Source organism: Hyalella azteca, unplaced genomic scaffold, assembly GCF_000764305.2.
Source record: "Hyalella azteca isolate HAZT.00-mixed unplaced genomic scaffold, Hazt_2.0.2 contig4241, whole genome shotgun sequence".
Classification (NCBI taxonomy): Eukaryota; Metazoa; Arthropoda; class Malacostraca; order Amphipoda; family Hyalellidae; genus Hyalella; species Hyalella azteca.
Window position 1 is genome coordinate 77,958 of NW_025934462.1, and position 11,787 is coordinate 89,744.

The 11,787-nt window shown below is 42.1% G+C and overlaps 1 protein-coding gene across 2 annotated transcripts; it reads right to left on the reverse strand.

The window, feature by feature from the left end:
* Positions 1-1,033: 1,033 nt before the first annotated feature.
* On the reverse strand, positions 1,034-9,907 carry LOC108664532 (histone-lysine N-trimethyltransferase SMYD5). Of its 2 annotated transcripts, XM_018151134.2 has the most exons (10): positions 9,073-9,907; positions 8,277-8,369; positions 8,167-8,201; positions 7,372-7,492; positions 6,835-6,950; positions 5,555-5,792; positions 4,663-4,840; positions 3,369-3,487; positions 2,873-2,976; positions 1,034-1,213 (listed from the first exon to the last, which is right to left on the reverse strand). In XM_018151134.2, the coding sequence occupies exons 1-10, from the start codon at positions 9,166-9,168 to the stop codon at positions 1,114-1,116; spliced, it is 1,200 nt and encodes a 399-aa protein (XP_018006623.1). In that variant the 5' UTR covers positions 9,169-9,907; the 3' UTR covers positions 1,034-1,113. The 2 variants fall into 2 exon arrangements, with proteins under 2 accessions (XP_018006623.1, XP_018006622.1); XM_018151133.2 differs by lacking the exon at positions 8,167-8,201 and having other exon boundaries at positions 8,242-8,369.
* Positions 9,908-11,787: the final 1,880 nt, after the last annotated feature.

Sequence of the window (11,787 nt, forward strand, 5' to 3'; positions counted from 1 at the left end):
GTCAAGACAGGCACTGATCGTTTAATTCGTTTTCTTACGCTCTGAGTGACTGAGAAGTCCGCTTTCTACAAGCAAGTGGCGCATGCATAGCGCTGCTGCGACAAATGTATCACATTTCAACATTTCAATCCCATATAAAAATCTACAATATATATTTGATTTGTAAATCAGAATTATATTGCTTATATTACGGGATTTGCCGAACTCACATTACGTAGAGTTATTTCCCAAGCGTTACATTTTTGTCGTAACTTTCACCTAGATCGAAACAATCAAACGTCATTGAATTTTTCATTTTTTTTGCGTATTCAGTACTGTTGATTTGTCGTAAAAAGTGTACGTCTTTTCTGATTTTGTAAAAGTTTTACGAATTTTTACGACTTTTAAATACAACCAATGAGCTCGCTGTCTGCTCGCATCGCGTATTATTTTTAAAAAGCATGTAACATAACATAACATAGGTATGTCGGCGCTAAAGAGTAGGCCTGATGTGGCCTGTCGCCGAATCTTGAACTTTTCGTGCCTTATTCACAGAAGATCTAAAATCTTGTCATTTGACCGGATATTTCAAGACTGACGATAGTTTGAAATAGCTACTAGACTTCCACCAGGGTTCGATATGGTGCTAGGCATTTCAAATCTGAACATATATTTTTCAATAGCTTTATCTCATGGTTGAATGAATATATATTATTTGTATTAATTCAACCATGGCTTTATCTAGTCTGTTCTTCAACGCGTTCATACTCGGAGCGCGTCATTAACCACGAAGCAGCATTCAGACACGTAACCAAACTTATTATTACTTCATTCAACGGTAAATAATTCGAAGCATTACAACGCAGCGTTTCAATACGCTACAATGGTAACTTTACAAGAATGGACACTCACAGACATTTTTTCTCTTATTATTTTTTTCAACAGAGTTTTGAACAAAAATATGATCTGAATCAGCACGTTATGTAGAACTGAACTCGTGACCATTTCGTTATATTTGGTCTATAAAGACGAGGAACGGGAATAAAACCAGACGAAAGCCAATCAGAGTTTATTGGAGAGCAGCATCCTCGTCATCCATGTCTTCGTCACTGCTCATCATCATCCATGTCTTCGTCACTGCTCATCATCATCCATGTCTTCGTCACTGGTGACGTCAGGCTGGATGGTCTCGTCGTCGCACCTCTCACAGGCGCAGGCAAACACGTAGTTCTCCCTAGGAAGAAGGAAACAAACATCTTATTTTATTTTGAGGTTTGCAGCTCACCACACCTGCAAGATGAAGGCTAATTAGAACGTGAGCTAAAAGGCAAATGTGTTACGATTAATGTAATATAATAAATCATATAGCAATAAAGTCTTGAGCAATCTAATCACTTGGTCTACTGAACATCCCCTAAACATGAGTAATTGAGAGAAGGAAATGTCCCAAGTGACCTAAATTAGGGCTAATTACCCCTATCTACAAAGGAGGCGCAAGAGAAAAACCCCAAAATTACAGGCCGGTTACATTAACATCACACGTAATCAAAGTATTTGAGAAGGTTGTTGCCAGAAGGTTGGTGCAGTACATGGAAGACGCTGACCTTTTCAACAGAAGGCAACACGGTTTTAGACGAAATCGTTCCTGTTTATCTCATTTACTGGAGCATCACCACCAAATCCTGGCCATGCTGGAGGAGGGGGCCGGGGTGGACGTGGTGTATTTGGACTTCGCGAAAGCGTTATGGAGACCTTCAAGAGACAGCTAGACGTGTTTCTGAGCACAATCCCAGATCGACCTCCCCTGCAACACTACCAGCGGCGAGAAGCAAGCAACAGCATCGTGCATCAGGTGGCCCAAATGAGGGCGGATGAACGATAATCAGAGGCGGCGATCCATCGTGGCCTGGGACTGCTATGTCCCAAACAAATACTAAGGATACTAAGGAATCAGTTATATTCCTTGAACATGATTAACGAGTAAAGTTTATAAAAATATTAATGCGTAGTACCGACAAATCACGAGTCGCGAGTGATACCCACTCAACATGAGTAATAACCAAAATTAACTGAACGCGACTAAGAAACCTTTTACACTACACTGCCGGGCACGGCCCCCCTTCCCTGCCAGGTGCCTCTACATGTTCACTTCGATCACGGGACATCCTCCCTTCAGTTCCTTCCGTTCAGTTCGCTTTAACACGTTGACTACGTATTGGTACATATGCGTACCACGAAATGTATTTCTCCAGGAGGTAGTGGTACATAATTCAGGTTGCCTAAAATAGGCCAAATCCGAGAACAAAAAAGGCCAAAAAAGGCCGATAATTCAATATATATTTTCCTAAAATTGGCCAAATCCGAGAACAAAAAAGGCCAAAAAAGGCCGATAATTCAATGTATAATAGTTTATTTGTAGGTTCCGCTATAAAAATTCCATTTATTTTCTTTTTGCAGTATTTAAAATTTAATTAGGAAGTACCCCTATCATAAATTTTAGCCGGCCAACGCAATTGAGAAAAACTAATTCACGGAATTTGTCCGGAAAAAATGACCTTCTGGCAACCCTGCTTAAAAAAAGTACAAAAATGAAATAATAGTACAAGATGAAGCAATCGTAGTCAACGTGTTAATAAAGGCCGTGCCAGTCACGTTCCTGTCAAGATATCAGTTGTCTTGATGGTGGCTCAACCGCGCCTAGCGCCTTGCACGGTGCCAAGGCACCGTGCAAGGCGTGACGATGTGACGGCCAAGGCAGGTGCCTTGCACGGTGCCAAGGCTTCCATAGAAATGCACTGAAGTATACTATACTTGACCGTGCCTGGTGCTATGGTGTGGATCAAGTCTAATTCCAAGCAAGTGATCCTAATTGAGTAAAATAAGCGTGAGTGACCTGAGGGTCTTGCGGCGCGAGTGTCGGCTCCTGGCGAGGGTGCAGTCGTCGAGGTAACTGATGAACACCGGCTGCCCGGGGGCGATGTCCCGCACCGCACGCACCTGCGCGTTGATACCAACATTACACTCATGAATACGACCTGTTCAACTGGGCAAACAGCCACCAAGTTACTAGCATTTAACTGGGCGAAGAAGGTGCTGTATTGGCCTGCAAGGTGTAGGAGTTGTGGGGTAGGTTCCGCACTGACCTGCAAGGTGTGGGAGTTGTGGGGGAAGGTGCTGCACTGACCTGCAGGGTGTGGGAGTTGTGGGGGAAGGTGCTGCACTGACCTGCAGGGTGTGGGAGTTGTGGGGGAATGTGCTGCACTGACCTGCAGGGTGTGGGAGTTGTGGGGGAAGGTGCTGCACTGACCTGCAGGGTGTGGGAGTTGTGGGGGAAGGTGCTGCACTGACCTGCAGGGTGTGGGAGTTGTGGGAGAAGGTTCTGCACTGACCTGCAGGGTGTGGGAGTTGTGGGGGAAGGTGACGATGGCGTTGGGACGGCAGCTGTGGTTGAGGAGGCTCTGCAGTCTGTATAAACCTGAGCCCTCCGTGTTCAGGAACGTCCCAACGGCTGACAATTACAAATTATACTTCAATGTTATTGCAATTACAAACTATACGTTAAAGCCTTTATAAAGTACCAAGTCAGAGAAATTGCATGTACAATGGAAGCCCAGCCCATGGAACAAACATTGAAACAGCATTTGAGAACTAGCAAGTTCTCAATAACTTTCACACTGCATTATTGCAATGACTCCTTCAAAAAGAACCGGCAGCTTTAAACCAGTTTTATTTCGATCTACGAATAGTGTTTTGTAGCGCGAACGCAATATATAGTCCACGTACTAAAAAACTCACAATAGACGTAAATTTGGAAAATTGGTGGCAACATTTTGTGCCACTACCATTTCATTGAAATACTCTAGAACTGAGAGTGATGATAAGTCATCCTCCACTGTACGATGTACTGCAATACACAATAAGTCCATTAAAAATACCATCGAATGAAGTACGAATATCACTCAGTGTACAGAAAAAAGTAGGGACACTGCATTACTTGTAGAGGCGATCGGGAACATCTGAGATACACAAGGGACTTCTGATATCGAGCTGAAGTCGGAATTTTCAAAAATTAATTCTGTTCCAGTTATTAACTAAAAAATTTCATCTGAGAAACTAACTCTTAATAAAATAAATAAAATCTTACTAAAATAAATTAACTCAGCTTTCCAAGTGGGCTTTAAACATGCAATTGATACTTATAGGTTATTTATTATGATTGCACAGCCAAATACGCTGCATCCATATCACAGTAACCCAACACTCACTTAAGTTTTCATGGACGGAGCTCGGCAAGTATACTTCTGACATCTTCAACCAATTAATAAAAAGAATATAATTCAGTGACAGAGAGCGCAAATATAACTCAATGCAGTGAGTGACAGCGAGCGCATTTTCTCGTCGACGAAAACGTTGACAAGACAAAAACGACGAAAAGTCACGGACGGATAGACGGACAGTCAGACGAACAGACTGACATACAGACAGGAGGACAGACAGACAGGAGGACAGACAGACAGGAGGACAGACAGACAGGAGGACAGACAGACAGGAGGACAGACAGACAGACAGACAGGAGGACAGACGGACAGACAGACAGACAGACAGACAGACAGACGGACGGACGGACATGACGAGCACAACAGCGCGTTTTCTCATAAATAAGAAAATGCGCAAAGAACTAACTGGAGTCGAGTTTCTCGTAGAGGTTGTCAATGAAGGCGTCGAGCTGGTCACGGTCCTGCCCCTTGAGAGGGAGGTCGTCGCACCGCGTCACCCACCGCGCCAGGGGGGAGCTCGCCACGCCCTGCCCGTTGCTCCCCACCAGCGCCAGCAGCGACTTGAAGCCTTCCTCTGACATCCACTGCGTTATTATAGCAGTAGCGTAAAATTAGTCTTTATCTTCAAATTAGTCATAATCACCTAATTAATCATTATCATCAAATTAATTATTATCATCATACTAGTCATTATCACCTGATTAGTCAGGTGATAATGACTAGATAATGAAATCATTATCATCAAATTAGTCATTATTATAATACTAATCGTTATCATCAAAGTAATATTTATCATCAAATTAATAATTATCAAATTGGTCATTATCATCAAATTAATCATTATTATCATATTAGTCGTTATCATCAAATTAATCAATGTTATAAAATTACTTATAAATATCACATCAATCATTATTATTTTCTTGTCGCATCGTTCTCCGCAAGAAATCATCTTGATTTCTCATAAAATAGACAGTCGGACTCACAATTAATCCTTACTTTATTCAATTACCATTCACATTTATATATAATTACCAAATTACATTTATCACTTGCACTGCGCTGTGCAAGTATCTTAAAAAAATTATCTACGACTTAAAAAAGTTATCAACCAAACGAATCAAGTTTAAATAAAGTTAAAAACGCCAAAAGGAAAAAAAAATGTACAAACAAGTTAACAATCAAACGAATCAAGTTTAAATAAAGTTTAAAACGTCATAAGAAAAAGTTTCGTAAAAAAAGTTATCAACCAAATGAATCAAGTTTAAATAAAGTTAAAAACGCCAAAAGTTTTGTACCTCGGCAAGACGAGGGTCCGGGAAGACCTCAGCCATGAGGGTCCTGAGGGCATGAATGTGTTGGACGAACTCAGGGCCGAGGAGCTTGTGCGACGCGGCGTCCCTGGCGCTGACAGACGCGTGGCAGAACCGTGCCAGAGACGCGCTCGCGGTGACAGCATCGGGACTGAGAAGAACTCCTGCCAGCAGACGTGCCAGCAGCAGGATGCTTAGCGTCTCAGGTGGGTAGTGATGTTGTCTGCGGGACGTTGGATACATTTGAATGCGTAAGTGACAACTTGAATGCGTAAGTGACAACTTGAATGCGTAAGTGACAACTTGAATGCGTAAGTGACAACTTGAATACGTAAGTGACAACTTGAATGAGTAATGTGGCACTTGAATGCGTAAGTGACAACTTGAATGAGTAAGGTTGGAGTTGAATGCGTAAGTGACAACTTGAATGCGTAAGTGACAACTTGAATGCGCAAGTGACAACTTGAATGAGTAAGGTTGGACTTGAATGAGTAAGTGACAACTTGAATGAGTAAGTGACAACTTGAATGCGTAAGTGACAACTTGAATGAGTAAGGTTGGACTTGAATGCGTAAGTGACAACTTGAATGAGTAAGGTTGGACTTGAATGCATAAGTGGAGATCTCAATAAATTCTACCGCAGACGTGAGTTCAATATAGCAGAAACCCTTGATGGATTGAATAAGACGGCAGCAATGCTGAAGTCTGGGCCCCAGACAATAGCTGATCTCGGCCATCAGGAACCTAGCCACCCGAGATATTGATTCTTAAAAAGATATATCTGGCCGATTAATCGAGGTAAAAATTCGATTAATAGAGCACAGCCACGAAAAATCCACGCAACATAAAACAGTTGAAAGATTAGTCGATGAAACAAATATCAAAGGCTTAGCATTGGAGGCCGTTAATGAATCCATAAACAAAGGGTCGGCAAGACAACTATCAAAGGTGGGCAACGCTGAAGGTTATGAACTGCCACCAATAAACACATAGGCAGCTTCATCATCAACATTTTATTAATTTAAAATAAATTATCAATTATATATTAGGTCCAATAAGACACAGTCAAAGAAACGAGAAAACTAAATGCAAATAGCGATGCAATTTTTGCGCTTGTGTGGGTCACCCTGACCAGCATGTCCCGGCGAAAGAGTTTCATTGTTAACATTTCAACAATCAACAATCAACATTTGTCAACACTGCGCCAACATTTGAACAATACAACCCAATAATTAGTTAGAGTGCAGGCATTGCTGATGACTCACTTCCACTCTACTAGTAAGCGTGTCAGGGGGTGGTCGCTGTGTGAGGGCGCGTAGCACAGCAGCTGGTGGTGCTGCTGCCACGCCTCCCTGCGGCACTCCTCGCTGCAGTACTCCGCCTACAGGAGGCAGCATGCCATTCAACAACAAATGCACAAATCAAAATTTTTACATTAGATTTTTCCCTCTTATATGTAGTCAATATTTAGGAAGTGATCAAGTAACCAGGCTGGACCGATGTTGAATATATGAACAGTTATTCCTTGAATTACATTCAGGCCGGGTGCTGGTTACGGTGGAGTGATGGTGCGATGGTGGAGCAAAGTGTGGTGTGAGGATGGTGGAGCAATATTAGAAGAAGTTCTGGTGAAGGAGGTAGGAAGAATGAAATAGTAGGAATGATGGTAGAAGAGGTTTAGAGGTTAGTACTTATTTAATTCATAATGTCGATGGTGGGAAAAATTGTGTTCGAAGTTAGTGTAGCAAACCTGACAGCCAGGACAGAGCAGCACTGCTGGCAGAGCTGTGTCAGCGCCATACCTGACAGCCAGGACAGAGCAGCACTGCTGGCAGAGCTGTGTCAGCACACTCTGGGTGTGGCAGCACTAACAGCGGCTCCTGGCAGAGCCTTCGCACGTTGCACTCAGCGGTCTCCAGAGACCTGGTCACGGCAATAGCAGCAAGGTTTACTATGTTCATAATACGCTAAGCCGCTAACTGAGAAAATAATATTAAAATCAATGAAAATATATAGCTCTTTTGTTTCGACTGTTGAGCTGTGATGTTGGCAAACTAGCCTCTGTACAAAAACTGCGAGAACCAGAGAAGGAAATTTCAAGTGTTAAAAAAAACGGAACCATGAGAATATGGTTGCTGGTAGCGGCTTCACTTTCAAAAGTGGAAAGCATGCAGCGATATCGCACAGGATATTCATGTGAAATACCGATTTAACTTTCCTTTATCCGTCTATAACAGACTTATTTTAATACGCATACTGTCACTGAATGTACAAAATGAAGTTTTACTCAATTTCTAGTGTATTCAAATAGCAAATACATTCAAGATCGTGTGTCCAGCACATCTTTGTAGCATATCATATACAAGTTTCAGACACACACATTTAAGCTGCGTATTAAACTACGCATTTGAGCATCATATGCGTACAACATAAGCGCGTGACAGGCACAATTTGGCAGCGTATCACATGCGTTTATTTAACATACTTCTGGATCGCGTTGTTTGACCTTCACCTAATGCACGGTACGTAGCTGTAGGCACGCACGGTAGCCGTACTCCTTGTTGTACACGAACTGGCACGACACGATCACTGCTCACCTCAGGCACTGGTCGCACGCACGGTAGCCGTACTCCTTGTTGTACACGAACTGGCACGACACGATCACTGCTCACCTCAGGCACTGGTCGCACGCACGGTAGCCGTACTCCTTGTTGTACACGAACTGGCACGACACGACCGGCGTCTCTTCGAAGATGAGATCATCTTCCCTGAACTGCCGCGTGGCGAACAGGCCGCGACCCTAGCAGATACAAAACAACACTCATTACCGTAACTGTGATTAAGTAGGCCATTCGAGATTTACCATGAATGAAAACAAAGATGAAACAATTAATGTATTTGACTTATATATAATTTTCTGCAAATTCACACGATAATGAGTAACGTAAAATATGAGGTGTGGAATGTGATCGTGCACCTGTGTCGCGGCCTCAATGCCAGAGGCTGCAGACGGGTCGGTGAATGAAATACAGATTTCTTAGTCTTACTGTACTTCTTATATTCAGTCATGTGAAGATGGACCGAATACAAGAAGTACAGTAAGACTAAGAAATCTGTATTTCATTCTCCGACCCAGCAATGAGGCCGCGACATTATCCCAGCACAACCTGAACATGAGATATCGGGGAATTGAGAGTTTTATAAGCAGTAAAAATAATTATTTCGAGGCAGGCGGGAACAAAAATTATCAGATGCTTCTGTTGATCAATGCCTAGTCTAGCATAGTAATTTAATGAATTTATTTGCCTACGACAATATATGAATGAATTATTAATGAATTCACTTACAAAGTATTTTCTAGCAGATTTCCGTTAAAAGTAAATAGAATCTTTGCATAACCATATATCTATATTACACATTCTGAGGATGTATGAAGACTAATAAGTATTAATCATAAATCATTTACCACGTATAACTACTCATACAGGCTAGAGCGGACTCGCCATTGCCTGGCTGATGAACCTCTCCTCGACGGCCGTGACGCTGGCCGCGCGCTGCTCTGCCGCCGTGTACATATCACTCACCAGGGCAGTCGCCATGACTTTATCTTATAAAAACCTACGTATCTCTTTACTATCCCTTTACTTTCTACAAGAATAATTGACAAGCAAACAAGAAATAATCGCTTTCATCTTTATTACCAAAGAGTTAAAAAGTAATGTAGAGTATACCGTTCAATTTCCCCCACGTGACAAGTATTAGCACAACGGTCACATTTAGCAAGGAGAACAGTTGCAGGAAATATAACGAAGGATTAGAAGTTGATCAAGTAATCGATATGATCAAACGTACAAAAAACTGACAAAGGATCCGTCGCGGCGTGAAAATGAGATGGAATGAGACAAATTAATTGTCCCATCTGGGAATTTCTGGTAGGATCTTTGCAACCAGGATGAATGAGTGAGGTGGCCCTTCCAAATAGGAGATGAGGCAATGGTTAGTGGGTCAACAGACAGCGATGAAAGACTGTATTGTTTCTCCTGTGAGGTAAGAAAGACGATGGTCTCTAGAGGCAGCGATGAAAGACTGTATTGTTTCTCCTGAGAGGTAAGGAAGACGATGGTCTCTAGAGGCAGCGATGAAAGACTGTATTGTTTCTCCTGAGAGGTAAGAAAGACGATGGTCTCTAGAGGCAGCGATGAAAGACTATCGTTTCTCCTGTGAGGTAAGGAAGACGAGGGTCTCTAGAGGCAGCGATCAACAACGTAGTTGCTTTCGTGGCATAGAAATGATGCCTTCTCAGGACAGGGTCACGGGAACCGGAGGAAGCCCTGATCTTCCCCTAACAAGAGGGTGCGGTCCTCTTGTCCCCTGCGGTACTCGTGATGTGAAATATATTACAAATCCTCCCAAGATAATTAGTGAGTAATGTTGAACAATAGCGCTTCAGTCCCTAACTCCAAGAACAGTTCGGGGGTTTAAGCCCACGCGCAAATTTAATCAACTTTTTAAGTACGAATTCAACTTTATAATACCAAAAATATACAATGTGTAAAACAAGAACTTGCTTCGTGGTTTACATACCACTTTTTTCTCAACAAATACATTAACCTTCGTAGTAAGCGTCAATTAAGAAAGACAACCTCAATAACATTCACGTTGCATCGGGGGTCAAATGAGAGTCTCCATAACGTTAATGCTTTAAAGCAAACAAATTAAACATTTACAAATGAAAGGAAATAAAAACCCTGATGATAAACTTAGACTTTATTGCAAATTGTGGCGACAATTTTGTTCAAAGGGTATAAGGCTACCAGAACCAAGCCCCTTATTGGCGAAAAAATTAACACTTTCCAAGTTCAGGGCACAATAAACAAATTAAAACAGCCATAATTGCCAATCGCCAATACTCGTTTGCCAAAACCAAAACCACAAATGTGACACTTGTCTCAAAGTCAATGTAGAAATAAAGTGTGATACGTCGAACAGACAACATTGGGTAGGTGAGCAAAATGATGCAAATGATGTTACGTCATCATCATATACAACAAAGGCTGGCGCTAAAGTAACTCAACTTGATTAAAACATTAACGAAAAATTTAGAGATATGGCTCATTCAATTTTTTAGTTCAGTCTACACAGAGAACGTCACTTTTAGATTCTTGCTTCTGATTTGAAATTAATAACAACTCTTCGATTTTATTAATTATAAACATTGCTTTTCCAAGTAGTGAAATGGAAGCCCCGAAAACCAGCAGCACAAACAAATCAAGTTCATGAAGTCTCTCCATCTTTCCAAACAATAATTAGAATAACTCGATTGCTTAAATGGTCGTCAAAGTTGGACAAAATCGTGATCTTCGAGATCGCTCCCTCGGTGAGAGACTTATATAGTCTCTCGCACCCAGCTCCCGGGTTCGAGTCCCACTGAGGACAAGTTCTTCCGGGAAGCTCAGCTCATGGTCAACTCAGCCATTCATCCAACTCTGGTTGATAAATGAGTACCTGGCTTGTCCAGGGTGTTGTGTAATGCAATAAAATGGTTCTGGCGGGTCAGCGAGCCAGTGATGGTCGTGGAACTACCAGTGGCACCAAGTGCCCGGAAAAACTGACCTATCACCCCCTCCCTTACCTAGTTGTCACTACCAGGATGGGCAATTACAACAACAACAACATCGCTCCCTCGACCATCTGCGATATAGATTTGGCTAAGCTAGGGTTTAAGATGAACACGTAGCTCAGGCTTAAATGAACATAGTATTTTAACTTAGTATGTCGATGAACTGAAGAACACTTTATGTCAAAACCAAAGCTAGATGTAAACTCGCACTTGAAAGTTTGACTGATATACATATAATAGATCGTAAAATACCCTCGTTACAGCAGATGCACTTGGATTAAAAAGTTTACCAAATTGATGAGAACGCTTGACAAATAAATAGTAACTCAAGCTGTATTGAATCTCTATTAGTAGTATTGATAGCACCAAATAGGTCTCTAGTTACCGCACCAATTAAAGGTCGGTCAGAACCTAGAAATTAGCGCCTTGAGTCCTCCACAGATGGGATACTGAGGATGACGAACAGCACACTCAGCATACAGACAGGCACTAGGCATACAGACACGCACTAGGCATACAGACACGCACTAGGCATACAGACAGGCACTAGGCATACAGACACGCACTAGGCATACAGACACGCACTAGGCATACAGAC